This window comes from Diospyros lotus, chromosome 8 (genome assembly GCF_014633365.1).
Source record: "Diospyros lotus cultivar Yz01 chromosome 8, ASM1463336v1, whole genome shotgun sequence".
Classification (NCBI taxonomy): Eukaryota; Viridiplantae; Streptophyta; class Magnoliopsida; order Ericales; family Ebenaceae; genus Diospyros; species Diospyros lotus.
In genome coordinates this window covers 38,284,585-38,303,527 of record NC_068345.1, presented here as the reverse complement: position 1 = coordinate 38,303,527, position 18,943 = coordinate 38,284,585, and the positions used below count along the sequence as shown (strand labels likewise).

At 39.9% G+C, this 18,943-nt stretch overlaps 3 protein-coding genes across 4 annotated transcripts; 1 reads left to right on the top strand and 2 right to left on the bottom strand.

Moving 5' to 3' along the window:
* Positions 1-36: 36 nt before the first annotated feature.
* On the bottom strand, positions 37-10,925 carry LOC127807920 (SAP-like protein BP-73). 2 transcript variants are annotated; one of them, XM_052346149.1, is made up of 3 exons: positions 10,744-10,925; positions 844-1,199; positions 37-579 (listed from the first exon to the last, which is right to left on the bottom strand). In XM_052346149.1, exons 1-3 carry the CDS (start codon positions 10,908-10,910, stop codon positions 242-244), a joined length of 861 nt encoding a protein of 286 aa, XP_052202109.1. In that variant the 5' UTR covers positions 10,911-10,925; the 3' UTR covers positions 37-241. The 2 variants fall into 2 exon arrangements, with proteins under 2 accessions (XP_052202109.1, XP_052202110.1); XM_052346150.1 differs by having other exon boundaries at positions 844-1,182; positions 10,744-10,909.
* A 99-nt stretch (positions 10,926-11,024) lies between these two features.
* Positions 11,025-16,156, top strand: LOC127807918 (pentatricopeptide repeat-containing protein DOT4, chloroplastic). Its single transcript, XM_052346147.1, has 3 exons — positions 11,025-13,947; positions 14,853-15,008; positions 16,019-16,156. The coding sequence occupies exon 1, from the start codon at positions 11,063-11,065 to the stop codon at positions 13,691-13,693; it is 2,631 nt and encodes an 876-aa protein (XP_052202107.1). The 5' UTR covers positions 11,025-11,062; the 3' UTR covers positions 13,694-13,947; positions 14,853-15,008; positions 16,019-16,156.
* Positions 15,525-17,349, bottom strand: LOC127807919 (receptor-like protein 51). Its single transcript, XM_052346148.1, has one exon. It carries the CDS (start codon positions 17,347-17,349, stop codon positions 16,009-16,011), a length of 1,341 nt encoding a protein of 446 aa, XP_052202108.1. The 3' UTR covers positions 15,525-16,008.
* Between the last annotated feature and the right edge of the window lie 1,594 nt (positions 17,350-18,943).

Sequence of the window (18,943 nt, the reverse complement as noted above, 5' to 3'; positions counted from 1 at the left end):
CTAGTAGCCTTTCTAATGGGCAGTAAATGGGGAGACTTTCCACGAATTATTTGTTTCTTTTATCTGAAACACACGCAGTTTTAACCAAAATTCAGACTTGATAGGACGTCCAAATATGTGATTGCATTCTGTTTCTACTGAACCATCTGAAAATGGAACTGAAAAGTCGAGTAATCAAAACAAGCCAACTCATCTGGGAAAATGAACATCAACGAAGTTGCCGCATGTTGTTTGCCAACCATTATGTATAGGACCCTAGCAACTCCACAAGCTCTCTCTTCTTCAGTTTCGAGTAACCTCTAATTCCTCTAGTCTTGGCCACTTCTTTAAGTTCCGTAAGCTTCATCTTCTCAAATATTTTGAACTCTGTCTCGCCAGCACTCGTTTCAATCGTTTGCTCGGCAGCCTTTTTCCTTGGGTTGGATGGAAATGGAATCGGGGACCTCTTCACAAAGTTTGATGGCGGCCGAGTAAGCTTAAACTCTGCTTCTGAAGGATACTCCTGCACTTTCTTCTCTTTTTGTAGAAGGCCACCTCTCTTCCGGGTCAATGTTCTATTCCCTCTCGAAGTTTCTTCCCCTAAAATTCAAGAATCTGAATTAGCTATCCTGAAACTGATGAATCAATTCGTGGGTTGCAGATTTAGGAGAATTTGCAAAGCTACCGGTGCATGCATGCTTCATTTCAGTGTCAAAATATTACAGAGATTACTTTTGAACCATATTTGCAGCAGATACCGTATAATAAGCTACAAGAAACAGAAGAAGAGAATTTGCGGATTGCAGATGAAGCAAACTTACAAAGATACCAGCAAAATAGCAGGATAGGTGCAAGTTGCATTACCTTTTACTTGCTTTCTGGATTGGCGAAGAACTTCCAGAACTGATTCCGCTGAGGGCTTATCCTGAGACGAATTGGAACTTCTCCTCTTATTAATAGTTGAATCTCCTTTGGATATTGAAGATTGAATGCGTCGAAAAAGAGCAATTATCTCTTCTTGGTTTGCTGAGTTGGGTGATTTACCATCTGATGATTGAGTTGTATCCTTCTTTGTTGTTCTTCCAGGGGCTGCATTCTTTTGAGAAGGCCGGCCTTTTTGGTTTCCACCAGCTCTTATGCTGAAGACAGTTAACTGAGAAAAATCCTTTCGAGCGGCAAACAGTGAAGGGCCATCTGCAATCTCTGCCAAATTGAACAAGCTGCATCAAGAAATGATACCTCAGTCTGAAGTCAACAGACAATTTTGCTTAGTACCAATATGAAATATGTTAAACATCCAAAATGCTAGTCCAAGTTGTAAACAACAAAACAGACCATTAATCAATAGCTGATCTTCTTCTTCTTCTAAATAAACATAGGTAATGTCTGTATAACATTAGCAAAAGAAGCAGGCCTAGTTGCTTTGAAACTAGGCAATAGTTAGCCTCACCAGTTACATCCTACAAGAAGCTAGATGGCTCATTAATGCTATGTTTTCTGCACTCAAGTTTTGGTAAAAAGTTCCACACTGAAGTTTCTGCAACAAATTTTCATCAGCTTCTCAGGGGCTCATTATTTTCAAAATGAATCTCTGTATTGGTTTGATCTAAATGATAATTTTAGAGAATGCCAGAGGTCGATTATGCATTGTATGGTGAAGGATTCCCAGTCATATAGATGGCTCAGCAGGGATGGAGCCCTCATGATGAGATCTTCAATTGAAGTTTCATTATTTACGCTTATCTCCTTGTCATCCGTTAATCTGAGTTGATTCCTTGTAAGGCCCAATTCCTGGGCCTTACTCTTTAGTGGCCCAAGAGAAGCCAAGCCCTGGGGCTCCAAGCTCTCTTCTCTCTCTCTCCAATGGCCGCCTGGAACTTTCCTATTTTAATTTAGTAGCTAAAACAAACCCAATTTGGGCCAAGCCCAATTTTATTTCAAATTGGGCCCAAGTTTATTTTAAAAAAAAAATCCAAACTTTAATCGGTAAGCTTAATCCTCATATTTCATTAAAACCCAACCTGTTTCTAAAAAGCCCAGCATTAGAATTATATTCACCTTGCCTCGTCTCTTCTCCGCACTCGTTCCATCCGTGGTTCGTTAGTCAATTAGGATAGACGTTTTAGATCCTTGGGTATATTTTAGTTCTTGCAATTTTTTTTAGTCAATTCTCATGTTACTTTAATAATTTTGTTAGGAGATTTTGACATGACCCAACCAAGAGGAAATTTCAAATCTAATATAATACTGTGAGTGGGTAATTTGTATTATAGTGGCGTTTGTTGCATTCATATTGCTAATCATCCTTGTATTCTTGATATTCTATCACAACAACATATCTTTAAATTGCATTTGGGGAAATAGAATCCATGTTGCCTGATCTGTGCATCTTGACACTTATATCTAATTTCATTTCCTTTAAATTCCATTTGAATATATATATATATATATATGTAATCCATGTTGCATTGATCTGTTCATGTTGATACTTATATTTGATACTCTGCATGTGACACTTTTAATACTAAATGGTAGCATGAAATGTGTCTTAAAGGAAGTAACTAGTTAAAATATTGTATTGCTAACTAAAGTAAAAGTTAGTCATTGGTGCACCATGTATACATTAGGGTGAGAAATGGTCTGCCCTTATTGGCGAGAGTGGTTCCGCCATCATGTTTAAATCAGGTGAGAGTGGTTCTACTGAAGTGGATCTTGTGGGTGAGGGTCGTTTCGCCCCTAAGTTAACGGAATATGCGAATTCTGGTTCTAACTTATTTACTCCTGAATGTGTGTGCTTATTCGTCATCCCCTACATTTTCTTAAATACTACTTGGCATGACATGGCATGATGTTTGATCTTTTGATGCATTGATTTTGTATCCTCTCATTATAATGCTCTTTACCTCTCACTAAGTTAATGGTAAACTTATCCCTTAACATTTTTAGATTTGTAGGTTGGCATCGACCCTAACAATAAGGATTATGATAGGCGATTCTATTGCATATGCCCTAGACACACTCTTCAGGTTACAACACGTTCACCACACGTCACTAGAGTTGTGTATGGGAAAATTAACGTTTCTTTCTTTTGTGTTCTAATTAATTTTGGACAATGTAACCAGATGATAACTTCGGCTAGTGGGCACTTAAATTTCGAAATAAAGGTTATGGTAACTTTTGTAGTTAACTTGAAATATTTAAAATAATATATGGTAAATGGTATATTGTAAGGCTTACTATTCTCTATTGGAGTCTGGCCTTTTAGGGGCTAGTGCCGGTCATGGCCTCCAAAATTGGGCGTGACAACTTACCTAGAAATTTGCGTCTTATTTCTAAATGTTCTCCATTTAGCCTCGCCCTGGGCTGCACCCTTGTATCTATAATCTTATCCTTAATTACAGAGGAATAATCACAACATTTAATTAATTGCAGAGTGCAGATTACTGCACAAAAGAATCCCCTCTAACAAAGGTGTTTTGATGTATTGAGCCAACACAAGGCCTGACTAATTTAGTTGCCATGGGGCTTTACTCAAAGCGTTGGGGTTGATTCTATATTATATGATTCACCTTTTCTATTCATTATTCTATAAACAATATATCAGATTTAGTGTGCTGCTGCTGTTGTATATTTTATTCCCTATTGTATATTGTGCTGCTGCTGTTGTATATTTTATTCCCTATTTTATTCTCCATTTAGCCTCGCCCTGGGCTGCACCCTTGTATATTGTATATTGTAGCTGGAGAAGCTTTGGCGTGGGGGGGAGTGTGAGAATCCCACATCGCCTCAATAAGGGAGACCTGGGCTATATATAAGGAGGAGGATCCCTCCACTTGTTAAGCTAACTTTTCAAGTTGGAGTTCTACCTCTGACTTCTCACAAATTCCATAAGTCTATCTATGGATTAAAACAAACTTCAAGGCAATGGTTTTCCAAGTTCTCTACTGCCCTTCTTAAGTATGGCTTTCTTCAATCTAAATCAAACTATTCTCTCTTTACTAGGGGTGTTGGTTCCTCCGCTTGTATACGTTGATGATATTATCATAACCGGTTCAAATGTTGTTGCTATAGCCTCTCTTAAGGCTTTTCTTCATGGCCAATTCAAGCTTCAAGATCTTGGGCGTCTACGGTATTTTCTTGGTCTCTAATAGGATACCAAATAGCAAATCCAAACAACAATCAAATATCAATAGTTTCCAATACTTTTCAGCAGAAAACAAGAACAAACCAGGGTATTCGAGAGGCCCTTACTCTCCCAATTCTTCTATCAAAAACTAGCTACCCTCTCCCTCTTTTTCTCAGCTCTTTATACTGCTCCTCTGCCCCTCTCTAACCAAATTCCCTTGCACATGCAGATTATTCTCTCAACCTATGGATTACAAAACTACCCCCATGCGCACATACTGGTTGTAACAACTTGCATGTGCTAATTCCCTATTCTCCCCTTCATGCTTGCTGGTCTTTGGTAGGTCCGGTACACCGGTGGCCTATCATTACTCCCCTCCCGCACTTTCACCTTGTCCTCAAGGTGAAAAGTAGGAAATTGTTGCTGAATCGTAGGGCTCCCAGTTCATCGTGGCGATTGCTTGCACCACTGCTACTACCAATGGTGTAAGGGCCCACTCCCGAATGTGCCCGCTAGCATAGGACATTCGAAAGGAGGTCATCACAAGGATGATATAGAACAATACCTCATAATAAACACACACATTTATCTATTTTCACGCAGCGGAATATCAATAACTTTCGTTACAAACCAATGTTGATACATCTAGGCTCTTAGGCCATACAAACCGAATATGAGGCTCTAATGTAAAACAACAATTTAAAATCTCATCAATCTACCTCACCAAAACGCAACTAGGATCTCCGAGTTGAGTGCCTCTGTACACCACTACCCTTGGGTTGTAGTCCCACTGGACTCGCCCTTAATGACTGCTTTACCTTTACCTGGAATGGCATAAGAAGATCAAGTGAGCCACAAGGCTCAGCAAGTTCTAGTACAAAGGAGCAGTATGAAGAAAGAGAAATCATGATGACACCGAGAGGAGTGTACAACGACTTCATATCAATATTCAATTATATGAGTCGGAAATCATATCTCATAGAATTATAAATTTCAAATTTTTGTTCATGTATAATCATACAAGTGCATACATCATAAGTATAAATCCCATAGGCTCATAAGCCACGATGCAAAATATGCGTTAATCATCATATCAGTAAATCAACACATAACGTATCGAGCACAACCTGCCGGGCTATGGCCACCTCGTCCCGCGTCAGGCGCTCCTAGGGTACCCTTTATTTCCGCGCAAAATAATAAGTGCGCTAAGAACATATATATATGAGCTAAGAACATATATATATGAGCATCATGTACATGTATGCATCATGTATGCATTTACCAGCAATGTAAAATTTAAATTCTCGTTCTCAATATACATTTAATACCATTGAAGAATGTTATGGCAAAAATTGTTATTTTTCCACCATACAATCGCTCTAATACATTAAGTAAATGTTTAATTAATATTAATAAAAATTTTCGGATGGGTACTGTAGCGGGGTACTATACGGATACGGTATGGTACTGTAGCAAGATACTGTATGTATACTGTACGAATACGGTATCATACTATAGCGAGATACTATATGGTATTGTATCGAGATACTGTATAGGTACTGTATGGTACTGTATCGAGATACTGTATAGGTACTGTATGGTACTGTATCGAGATACTGTATCGAGATACTATATAGGTACTGTATGGTACTGTATTGAGATATTGTATAGGTACTGTATCAAGATACTGTATAGGTACTATATTGAGATACTGTATAGGTACTGTATGGTACTGTATTGAGATACTGTATAGGTACTGTATTGAGATACTGTATAGGTACTATATGGTACTGTAGCATCCGAATTTTTTTCACACATTAACTTGATATTTTTTCACAATTTCATGGGACATTCGGGTATAGACATTAATTATCCAGACATCATTTACATATAAGATATACCAATAAATACACTACAATGAGCAATGAAGGTGAACAAACTCCCATCATAATGGAGGTGAAAAATGCCATTCACAGAATAATATTGGGGTGAATCAAACCCCTTTTGAGACATCAAATAGACTCACAATATTTAGGAATTTTATACTATGTAGATAGAAAAAATTTAATAGAGATGCTACACATGGAAGGGGAGAAAAATAAAAGAAGAAGAAGAAAGGATACTTGCCTGAGGATGAATAAATCAAGATGAAGCACCCGCACAGAAGCTCCAATTGCCACAGAAAATTTAACAGAATAGAAGCAGTAGAGAAGAAAAAGAATGCGTATTAGATGAGGAAGAAGAAGAAGAAGAAGAAGAAGAAGAAGAAGAATAGAATAAGAAGAAGAAGAAGAAGTCGGGAGGGAGAAGAAGAAAAGGAGATAAAGAGAAAGAAAAAGAAGGTGTAAAAAAAAAGTGAAAGAAGAAAGTAGGAGTAAAAGGAAAAAGAAGAAGTAAAAGGAGGAGTGAAAGAAGAAAGGAGAAGTAAAAGAGGGAGTGAAAAACAATAAAGAAGAAGTGAAAGAAAAGGTGAAAGAAGAAAAAGAAATGGGGGTTGGGAAGTAATGATGCGTAGATGGTGGATGTTTTTTTTTTTTTTTTTTTTTTTTTTTTTGTATTGGGCTTAAGCCCAAATAAATGGCCCATCTTCTATTTCCTTAAAGGCCCAAGCCCAACTCTTAGCCCATTTGCCTTAAATAAATTGAAGCCCAACTCATTATCCCATCCATTTAATTTAAACCCATACATACAAGCCCATAGATCTATTTCAACATTAAGAATCAAATTTGCTCAACTTATATAATAACTAAAATAAGTTAATATATCATTCTAAAATTCTAAACCCAATAATGGGTCGTTACAAATGGTGCTACCATTCTCACTGTCCTCAAACTCACTGGTAGCATAAAAAACATGTTCTCTGCAGAATTCCACGAGTATCGGCTCATGAAGTAACTGGTGTCAAGTGCACTCTCTGATGAAGGAACAAAAGCAGCCTTCTGTCTAGCAAGGGTGTCCCAGTTAATATCTCTGAAAAATGCATGTTGCTTCACCTCCGAGGCTCCTCCTACTCCTAGTCTCTGATGAGGATCTTCAGTTAATAACTGATCAATGAGATATTGGGCTTCATAGCTCATTTCTTCAGGTACCCGGGGCCAAGGTATCTTTCAGTTGAGAATATTATCAGTTATTATCTAAGGATGCTCAGCATTAAAAGGTGGGATACCAACAATCAACTCAAATAGAATGATACCCACAGACCACCAATCTGCAGTTGCACCATGCCCTGTCCCTAAGAGAATCTCGAGAGCCAAATGGTCAGGTGTTCCAACAGCAGACCGTTTCTTTCGTCTTTCTCGCTGATGCTCAGATGCAGTTAACTGAGGTTCATCTTCTCCCAATAGCGATGTCCCACTAACAGCCGGACCAGATAAATCATCGATGCTGTTGATGAGACCAACCCTTGAAAGCCCAAAATCTGTTAACTCATCCCACAGAGTAGAATCAACCAATTCCTCCTTTCGCATTTCAACAGATTCAGCACTGTTAGCATTTTGACATCTCTGTGCCCAAGAGTGAAAAGAATGTTGGAGCCAATCAGAATTTAAACAAGACTCCATTATCATAAGCGGAGCTTCTAAATCATTGGGCTCCACAACAGAATGCAAATTGAGCCCTTGACTTCTAGAAACATGCTGCCCTTCCACCATCACAACCTCCTTGGGCGAGACACCCACCCCCTCATGATAGTGAGAATACATGAGGGAATTATCAGCCAACCCCATGTAAAATTTATGAGAAACCTGGCTAGGAGTCGCACCATCTTCCCAGACAACATGGATCGTTGATGGCGCCCCCTTCCTCGGCGAGATGCTCTCCTTGGTTGTCACCGGTTCGGTTGTCTGCGGCCTTTTAAATGGATCGATCGTCGGCTGCCCTTCCGCCTCGCCGTGGAACTCCCCAACACCATCGTCGTCGGCAGCCACTCTGCCTTGTGACACCATCATCTTCTCAACCACCAATCCCCCTCCAATATGCAGCTCGTCCCTCGCACCTTCCAGCATGGCCCCTAAGCGATTCCTCAGAAGCCCCTTCAACTCTTTCCAGCTTCTCACTCTTCGTCTCCGTTGCTTGCACTGGACCCATGAAAAAGCAGCACCCTCCAAACACAGTGCTGCCGAGTCCATCTTCTCCTCGACAACCAGCCCCTTCACCGCAACTCCCAACTCTTCACCCGTCGCCTTAAGCTCCGCCCAACTCCTCACTCGTTGCCTTCGCTGCTCCCATTGGAACCACGATAGAGCCACTCCTTCAACGCATAAGGCCGCTGTCTCCAGCTTCTCCACATCGGACAGCTAGTTCACAATGAAGTAGCGCTCAGCCCTAAAGACCTAGCCATTTGGATCATCTCCCTCGAAAATGGGTATTTCCGGGCGTCTCCCACGGTACTCCTGCTTTCCGACACCATCGACCCAGTTGCCCCCTTCGCCACTTCTCGCTCCAGCTACCGGCGTTCCCTCCCATGTCAAGGGCGAACCCGCAGGTGGGTCTTCCTCATCTCGCTTCCCTTTCCTCTCTCTCTCTTGCTCCTCCCATCTCTCCTCATTCTTCCTCTTGCTCTTGCTCGCCCGCTCCTATTCTTCCCATCTCGCTCGCATCCTCGCGAACAGCTCTAGTAGGTTCGCTAGTTGTCTCTCCATCTTTTGAAACGCACTCCTCATAACATCATCTCCCAGTGGAATGCCTTCTACCCTCACCTCCAAATCACCGACTGGGTCAGTCAAGTTCACCATTAGGATCGAAACGCTCTGATATCAAATTGATAGGATACCAAATAGCAAATCCAAACAACAATCAAATATCAATAGTTTCCAATACTTTTCAGCAGAAAACAAGAACAAACCAGGGCATTCGAGAGGCCCTTACTCTCCCAATTCTTCTATCAAAAACTAGCTACCCTTTCCCTCTTCTTCTCAGCTCTTTATACTGCTCCTCTACCCGTCTCTAACCGAATTCCCTTGCACATGCAAATTATTCCCTCAACCTATGGATTACAAAACTACCCCCATGCGCACATGCTGGTTGTAACAACCTGCATGTGCTAATTCCCTATTCTCCCCTTCATGCTTGCTGGTCTTTGGTAGGTCCGGTACACTGGTGGCCTATCAGTCTCGAGATTACTTAGTCTACTAAAGGTATTTTCTTATCTCAGAGACACTATACTTTACAGCTTCTTGAGGATACGGGTTTTTTATCTAGCAATCCGGTTATGGTTCCTATGATCCCTAATGTCAAGTAGTTCTATTGAGGGTGATTTACTTGAGGATGTTTCTGCCTATAGACGTCTCATTGGCCCGTTGCTTTATCTGACTATCTCTCACCCTGTTATCACATTTGTTATCCATAAGCTTAGTCAATATGTTTCTAAACCTTGGAAGCCTCATCTTGATGCAACACATCATTTGTTGACATATCTTAAGGCCTCTCTTGGACAAGGATTGCTCTTTTCTGCTTCTTCATTGCAGATCCGGGCCTTCTCAGATGCTGATTGGGGTTCTTGTCTAGACACTAGGCATTCCATCACGGGCTTTTGTATTTTCCTTGGTGATTCTCTAATTTCTTGGAAGGCAAAGAAGTAGAGCACTGTGTCTCGCTCATCTGCTAAGGCTGAGTACAGGGCTCTTGCTTCTACAGCCAGTGAGATTGTGTGGCTGCATCAACTTCTTAATGATTTGCAGATTTCTCCTATAACTCCTGCTCTCTTATTTTATGATAATCAGACTGCGGTTCATATTGCATCCAACCCGGTTTTCCATGAGTGCACCAAGCACATAGAGTTGGATCGTCATTTTGTTCGGGACAAGTTGCAGGCTGGTGTTTACAAGCTACTGCCTATTTGATCTGCTCATCAATTGGCTGACTTGTTCACCAAGCCTTTACCAGCCCCTCAACTATCTCATCTATTGGCCAAGATGGCTGTTCTTGATGTTCACAGTCCATCTTGAGGGGGAGTATCAGATTTAGCGTTCTGCTGCTGTTGTATATTTTATTCCCTATTGTATGTTGTAGCTGTTGGTTAGTTGTTGTTTGGTTTAGTTAGTAGTTATTGTTGGCTGTTAGGCGGTTAGGCTTGGGTGATTAAACAGAGCATTACTCTGTTTTGTATTTAAATTGGCTTTCTCGGGGTTGGCCTCCCAGGTAATGAATTGATGTATTTTTTCCATCTCACATTCCAACACAATAGCAATGCACTTCTAATAGCCTTTAGCCTCTATTTAAGTTGAATTCACTCCTTTGGGAAACCATGTTATCTTAACCATAGAGGGGATTTGAGGTTGTTCATGGCATTTCAATTCAAACATGCTTGTAACAGCACCTCAAAACCAGCTTATTCCTTTGTGCATCAAATTCATAAACCCAGAATCAGACACAGAGAGCTGCGGTTATACACATGTAACTAAATTATTTTATAAACACAAAGCTACAACCTTCAACCAAAATGGGTCACTAATATTCTTCAACAAATCCCAAGCAATAAAGTTCAGCATAACCCAAAAAAACCAACTGAATAAGAAGTAAAAACGCCCGTAATTCAGACCAAATCCACATGTGCATATTCGGAACCATGACGGTAGAAATTTATGAAGGTGGTTTTGTAGAGTAGCAATTAGGGTCAGGATTTGGGAAAAAGTTCATACCTTTCAGGGACGAGAAGGGTTTCCCCAGCCTGGGTTTGCCGGAGGAGGAGACAGATGGCAAAAGAAAGCGAGGGTACAAACATGCATCCATACCTTCCGGAAAATTTGAGCGACCCAGAGGAATGCCGAGAAAATGGATTAGATTCACATTCCCAATCCCCTAGCATTTTATTTATTTCATTACTTCATTTTATTTATTTCATTCTACTTAATAGAAGTTTCCACAAGTCTACGCATCTTTGAGGCGAGTGCTTTCACGCGCCTTTTTCCCTGTGGATGTATATTTTTGAGAGAGAGAGAGAGAGAGAGAGAGAGGATCATGTTATTGATGGCCAAAATCGTAGCAACCAATTTATGGGTCTCTCCAATTTGTCACTGCCAAACAGAAGATTATATCAGATGTAACAATGGATTTGTTTCCTTTCAACAATCGTCAAGAATTTCTCTTGTATCTTCCGATTCTTATAGGTCTTGTGCCGCCATTAAGGCCTCTTGGTTGCTAAATCAAACCATAAGTCAACCAGTGACAGATTGCAACACCCACATTCTCAAGTTCTGCCAAGTGAGTAACCTGAAAATGGCCATGGACTTGCTTTGCAAGTCTCAAAAATCTGAGCTTGAGTTGGCAACTTACTGTTCCGTCCTGCAGCTTTGTGCTGATCTCAAGTCTCTGCAAAATGGTAGGAAGGTTCACTCAATTATTGAATCTAATGGCCTTGAAATTGAATCTGTTTTGGGTTCAAAACTTGTCTTTATGTATCTGAGTTGTGGGGATTTAGCAGAGGGGAGGAGAATTTTCAACAAGATTAGAAATGAAAAGGTTTTTCTATGGAACATGATAATAAATGAGTATGCAAAGATTGGTGATTTTGAAGAAAGTATACTTCTGTTTGAATGGATGCAGCAATTGGGAGTTGAAGCAAATTCATATACTTTTTCTTGTGTTTTGAAGTGTTTTGCAGCCAAAGGAAGCGTAGGGGAAGGTGAACAGGTTCATGGATATTTGTTGAGATTGGGATTTGGTTCTTATACTGCGGTTGTGAATTCTCTAATTGGATTTTACTTCAAATGTGGTAAAACTGAAAGCGCACGTAAGCTGTTTGATGAATTGACTGACCAAGATGTAATAACTTGGAATTCCATGATAAGCGGGTATGTGGCCAACGGCCTTGCTGAGAGCGGAGTTGAGGTTTTCATAGAGATGCTGAGTTTGGGAATTGGCATAGATTTGGCTACAATTGTCAATGTCCTTGCAGCTTGTGCCAATCTTGGTACCATTTTGGTGGGTAGAGCCCTTCATGCTTATGCAATAAAAGCCGGATTCAGCGAGGAAGTCAAAATTAACAACACTTTGCTGAACATGTATTCGAAATGTGGTGACATTGATAGTGCAAATCAAGTTTTTAAGAGCATGCCTGAAAGAAGCATTGTGTCATGGACCTCGATGATTGCTGGATATGCTAGAGATGGTCGATCAGACAAGGCGATGGCATTGTTCCGTGAAATCAAAACGGAAGGCATTAAACCAGATATGTTTGCCGTCACAACCATCCTTGATGCTTGTGCTTGTAGTGGCTCGTTGGAGAGTGGTAAGGAAGTGCATGATTACATCACGGAAAACGACATGCTGTTAAATATATCTGTCTCTAATGCTCTGATTCACATGTATGCTAAATGTGGAAGCATGGAAGATGCTCACTCTATTTTCACTCAGATGCCTATCAAGGACATTATCTCATGGAATACCATGATTGGAGGCTACTCAAAGAACTCCCTTCCTGACAAAGCACTCGAACTGTTTGTATCCGTGCAACCGGAAATCAAGCCCGATAATGTAACAATGACCTCTATCCTTCCAGCTTGTTCCAGCCTAGCTGCTTTAGATAGAGGTAGGGAGATTCACGGTCACATTTTGAGAAATGGGTTCTATTCAGATAAATATGTTGCTAATGCGCTTGTGGACATGTATGTGAAATGTGGTGCATTAGTTCTTGCAAGGTCACTCTTTGATATGATTCCTGTGAAGGACTTGGTCTCTTGGACAGTTATGGTGGCCGGATATTGCATGCATGGTTTTGGAAGTGAAGCTATGGCTACCTTCAACGAGATGAGACGAACATGTGTTGTTAACCCCAATGAAGTCTCTTTTGTTTCTATTCTCTATGCTTGCAGCCATTCAGGACTGCTTGACGAAGGCTGGAGATTCTTCAATATTATGAGAAATGAATGTAATATAGAGCCCAAGTTGGAACACTATTCTTGTATGGTAGATCTTCTAGCGTGCACAGGGAAATTATCAAAAGCATATAGGTTCATTGAGACAATGCCCATTGAGCCAGATGCTACAATCTGGGGTGCTTTGCTTCGCGGGTGCAGAATCCACCATGATGTAAAACTAGCAGAGAAAGTTGCAGAACGAGTCTTTGAATTAGAGCCAATTAAAACAGGGAATTATGTACTTCTAGCAAATATATATGCAGAGGCAGAGACGTGGGAAAAAGTGAAAAGTCTGAAGGAGAAAATCAGCCAGCGTGGAGTGAGGAAGAACCAAGGGTGTAGCTGGATAGAGATCAGAGGAAAAGTTCATATCTTTGTTGCTGGGTATAATTCACACCCTGAGGCCAAAAAGATAGAGTCATTGTTAAAGAAGATAAGAATGAAGATGAAGAAAGAATGCTGTATACCAAAACTGAGGTATGCTTTGATGAATGCAGATAACATAGAGAAGGAAGTAGCTCATTGTGGCCATACTGAAAAGTTGGCCATGGCCTTTGGGATGTTGAGCTTGCCTCCAGATCGAGCCATACGTCTCACGAAAAATGTTAGAGTATGTGGTGATTGTCATGAGATGGCCAAATTCATGTCCAAGAGCTTCGGTAGGGAGATTGTCTTGAGAGATTCCAATCGCTTCCACCATTTCAAGGAGGGGTCATGTTCTTGCAGAGGATAGTAAGTGGGAGTAGGAGATCAAAGGTAGAGGAGGATTCCCTGACACAGTTTCTATCTTGGAGCTGCACTGTGGAATAATGTTGTTGAAGTATTTCAGGTAATTGTATCATACAAGGTTCTAAGGTTGCAATCCACATTTTCTGGTGCTTGCAATTTACATTAGCAGCCGGGAAACATCTTAATTTCCAATGAAAATGCAAGTCAATTCCCTGGTCAACACGACACTCGAACTTAAGACCTCTGATGCCCGTTTAGGTATGATTCCTGTTGGACTGCTACCTTGGGTTTCAGTTGTTGCAGTTATTAGTTGCTCTTAAAGGTATTTGTTTCTTTGGCAATGGTGCAAGATATTTGATTGATCTTATGCATAGAAGAGTACCAACTTCTTAACTGGTTCGCTTGCCCTGTCTATTTCTGTACTGAAGTATATTCTAGCATTTGGGGGGATCACTGACATTAGGGCGGTGATCATAGCTTTAATGCTGTTACAGCTTGTTGAAATCAACCATTTTAATTAATTATTTGCTGGTAGCAACTACAGCAAAAGTATTAAATAAAGCAGATAGAATCAGCTTTAAATACATGTTATAATGGTTATTATAGCCCATTTAAATGCATTTAGGTGTTGCCTATTTGCTTGTATCAAACCAGCAGACATTCATCAACTCATCTGGATTGCTTTATGCCTTTATTTTCTATTTTCTTTCTTCTCATTTCCAAAATGGAAAAAGGTGTTAAAAAATCCAAAAGTCATTTTTAATGCACTGAGACTATAAATGGTTTAATTAGTATATGCTGTTAGCTGTAGGCACATTGAATGAAGACACAAGGGAGGTGTTGAGAGAGACGTTTTGAGTATTTTCTTTATATTTGCAAAAACATTGAATATGGTGTTTAGGAAAGATGATGATATTGCGTCTGCCTCGCAAGTTGAACGTAATGATAATATAAGAATATTTTAATTATTTTATTGTATCAGTAAATGTGTTTGGCCTAACAATTCAAACATAATATTATTACCCTTCAAATTAGTAGTAAAGAACTGATACGGGGATGAGTAACAAATAGTGTAGAGAAGCAGTGAGGATGAATTGAATGATGATGCTGCATCAAATTCTCTTGTTTTGCAAGAAGGGCATTTGATGATTATTACTTTCCAGAAAATATTTGATGATTGCCGTGGAACCTGTGATGACGGGAAGAGAAAATATTGCCAAATGATGTGGGGAGGAAAAAAGTATACAACATCCAGCTAGCCTCAACTGTTTGTTGGAGTAATGAAGCACATTAATTCGATATTTGATGAAGAAGTAAAGGTATCCCACCAATGTAACAATTGCAAATTTTAATTATTTGGTGTCTTACATGTGTTGTGCCATTTTTGTTCTTCCCATCATTACCCTTCTGCTGCATAGCTGTACAGAATGATTAGGGCATGTTTGCTTGTGGATCTTTATCCATCTTTGCGTTTTGAGTCATACGGGAAGCCCAGCTATGGCCGGTTTATTCATCTTGGATGAGGGGTGAAATGGAAAAACCACCCTTATTTAAAATAAATAGTACTGTCAATTTGAACTGTACTTGTTTTTTTATATAAAATATTTTAATTGTCCCTTAATAAAATATATAAAAATAAATAAAGTAAAAATTCCAACAACACGGCTCAAACACATTGGGCATTGGCACCTTGAACCACTAAATCCAGCTTGAAGCCAACTGTGGAATAAATAAGCAGCCCAGCTCAAGTAAAGTACAAGCAAAAGGATATCAAAAGAGAAGCTGAAATCATCTCAAAGTGCAAAATAAGATAAGTGAACCTTACAGTTTAAGGGGGAAAAATAAATACAATGGGTACAAGTCTGTATCAGAATTCAAAACACGGCCCACCAAATTCGTAGACTCAATTTAGTATAGCGATTACGTATTTCTTTTTAATTAATTTAATAAATATTAAATATTAAAATTTAGTATAACCTTCCGAAAATCCACATCAATGGCCTTTTCTTTTCTACAGCTGCCATGGCTAAAAAGAAGAGTTCTCTTATTCACCAAATTTTTGTTACCAAAAACAGAGCAATAAAACATAACTGCACCAATCTAACGAATCACCCACTCAAAATCAGTAGCAATTCACAACTCTTTTTTTTTTTTTTTTTTATCTCTTTCTCCCCACTTTACTTTACCCTCCTTGAATCTGTTCATCCAATCATTATTTAATATATAATAAATAAAATGAAATTCATATAAAAACACTATCAATTTTGCTCTAATGTGAGCGGACCAACAACACTTTCTCTTTCTGATTTGTTTCTGATTTTATCGACAGCATTTGGAGATGAGCACCAAGAAGATAATGAGAAAGACTACTGACGAGAGCCCAATTGCCACTCCAAGAACAACCTTATTTGGCCCGTGAGACTCTTTCTTGTGCTTACTACTATCATCTTCCAAATTGTAATCATCATCGGAGCTTTCGCCGTCGTCGCTACTGTCGCCGGAGCTGTGCGCCGGCGGCGGCGAAAGGGGCAGCCCGTGCTTGTCACAGGGAGCAATCCCGAGCTTCACTTTGGGAGAAATGGTTGAATGGTTGTAGCAAAGGTTGGTGTTGCCACCAATCTTGAACACGGCCAATCTCTTAATGAACGAGGCGTTAAATGGCATTATCCCATTGAAGTTGTTCTTCTCAAGATTCAGGTACTTCAAGTCTTTGATGTCCGAAATGAACTTCGGGATTGTTCCATTGAGCTGATTGGAACCCAGATCGAGGTGAACCAGAGACGGGATAGCCGCAATTGATTCAGGGACCGAACCAGACAAAGAATTGGATGCCAGAGAAACGTTTTGTAGAGATAATAAATCTCCAAACGAACTGGGCATCTCTCCTTCGAGCTCATTGGAAGAGAGATTCAAGAACTGGAGGTTTTCAAGCCGGGTTAGGGAACTGGGTATCTTGCCTCTGAGCTTGTTGCCGGCCAAATCAATGTGGGTAAGGTTCAGATGCCAGTGTTTTGGGAGTAACCCGGAGAGATTTGCGTGAGAAATGGTCAAAGATTGGAGTTTTTTCATGGGTCCGATGATGATAGCGGGGCCACTAGTGTTGACGACGACGCCGGAGACAGTCAAGTCGGTGAGGTTCTGGAGGCGGCTGAGCCAAACGCCGGTGAGGCGTTTGAGGCTGTCGATGCAGGTGAAGGAGCGGAGGTTGGAGGCGAGCTCGGCGGGGAAGCGGATGGGGGTGACGGGGCAGTTAAGGAATTGTAAGGAGGTGAGGGTGGAGAGGGACTTGAGGGCAGTGGTGGAGAGCTCGACGTCGTCGGAGCAGTTGGAGAGGCGCAGGGAGATGAGGTGGCGGAAAGGGGCGCCAGCATCGCAGAGGGTGGCGTTGTGGAGGGCCGGCGGCGGCGGGCGGGAGCAGGGATCCTTGGAGGTGGGGAGGTTTAGGGACTGTAGGGCTCTGAGTTGTTTTGGGTCCAGAGTTGAGTGAGTGGAAGGAGCTGGTTTTGGGGAGGTGGATGGGGCTGGGGCAGCCGGAGATTTGGCCGGAGGCTCGGGAGCGGGGGCCGCGGGGGCCTCGGGGGCGGCGGCTGCAGCAGCAGCGGCAGCGATGGGGAGGAGGAGAGAGAGGAGGATGGCGGCGAAGAATAGAGGTAGTGCCATTGGTACTGCCGTTGGAGAGAGAGAGAGAGAGAGAACAGTGGGAAGAGTGAACCGAGAGGGAAGCTATTTTGAGTGTGTGGACAGATCTGTGAAGTGGGATGATTTGGCAAGTCTCAGTTACCAATGCCCATAAATGCCCTCGGATTTGGAAGGAATTACACGACCTATATTATCCATACTATTGGCAATTTTATTAAACAAGCTCATTATCCATACTATTGGCAATTTTATTATTTTTAAAAATTACAATTTTTTCCTATATTTTTTGATGCTCTTGTATTTATTTGTTAGATCATAGATGCACCGAGTTTTTTAAATTTTATTTCCACAATATTGTTCGGCCAAAATCATAAGTAAATCTTACTTTTAATTATGAAAATAAAATAAACAGAAGTAGGATAAAATATATTTCCAAATCATATTTAGAAACAAATCTTCTGGTAATTTTCATTTAATAAAATTATAATAATCATCCCTCAAGTTTAATGTAATCACCTCTTGTGTTTTAGAAATAGTAATCTGTTATTAAATAAAAGGATAAAATAATTATTTTACCCTTTATTTTCTTTAATTTTTCTTCCTTTCTTTTCTTTAATTTTAGAAAAGATAAAAAAAAAAAAAAAAAAACTACTAGCATCCACTAGATATCTAAGTTTGATTGAACATAAATTAAATAAATGGCAAACTCAAATAATGTTTGATATCTTAATTCGATTGTGAACCTATTCCAAACACTATTTGAGTTTGAAGATATCATCAAAAAGAGATGAAGATGATGAACCCAGTCTAAATTTAGATTCATTGTGGATAAAGGTTTATTAAGCACTGATCCCTCTCTTAAGTGGGTTCGTCACACATGGAGAGATAAATGAGAAATGAAAAGAAAATTTATAAATATAAAGAGTATATTATTTATTTTTAATATTTAATTAGAGTTAACTAAATTAATGACAACAAAATTATAACATAATATAATATTTTAAAAATATTTATTATATTTTTTTAAACATAAAAAATATTTTTTATAATTATTTTAAAGCGGAAAGGTGTGTCGTAATTTGCCGTTTTTATTTTTGAGCAAGATCGGTAATGAACATAAATAAATGGGTTACATATAGGATGAGCTGGAAAGGTCAAATGAAGGGTCAACCTCAAGTTCCAAGAGTTGTTAACAAATAACAATGTGCAGTGCAGTCCTCAGGTGAGCAAAAGGATCTCACGGAAATTAAAATTGTTTGATACAAAATCTAGGTCAGAAAAATAATAAAAACTGTAGGATATAATATAAAGAATAATATTTAGATTAGAGGGGATTTGGAAGTATCAAGTGTTAATTGTTAAAAAGGTACAAAAGTGCCAGTCAGTTTATTCAGCTTGACATGCAGTGGATTCCAGCTATCAAATTTCCGGCCCCCTTTCATTATTCCCCTGGGCCTGCCTGGCCATCCCTTTTTTTTTTTTTAATTAATTTTAATATGCACAAGGACGAAGGATCTACCTATCTATGCTATGCATACAACAAAATAATTTAACAACTCTTTTTAGTAATATTTATGTGGGTTACTGTCCGCGGTTGAGAATTTTTCTTTTCTTG

Bases quoted from the DNA above. Each gene is read 5' to 3' on its own strand.
- LOC127807920 (XM_052346149.1), bottom strand. From the start codon at position 10,910: ATGCTAGGGGATTGGGAATGTGAATCTAATCCATTTTCTCGGCATTCC. The intron at 1,200-10,743 runs GTATGAACTTTT...TTCTTGATGCAG, and splicing joins ACCCTTCTCGTCCCTGAAAG to CTTGTTCAATTTGGCAGAGA. The intron at 580-843 runs GTAATGCAACTT...CTTGAATTTTAG, and splicing joins ATCCAGAAAGCAAGTAAAAG to GGGAAGAAACTTCGAGAGGG.
- LOC127807919 (XM_052346148.1), bottom strand. From the start codon at position 17,349: ATGGCACTACCTCTATTCTTCGCCGCCATCCTCCTCTCTCTCCTCCTC.
- LOC127807918 (XM_052346147.1), top strand. From the start codon at position 11,063: ATGTTATTGATGGCCAAAATCGTAGCAACCAATTTATGGGTCTCTCCA.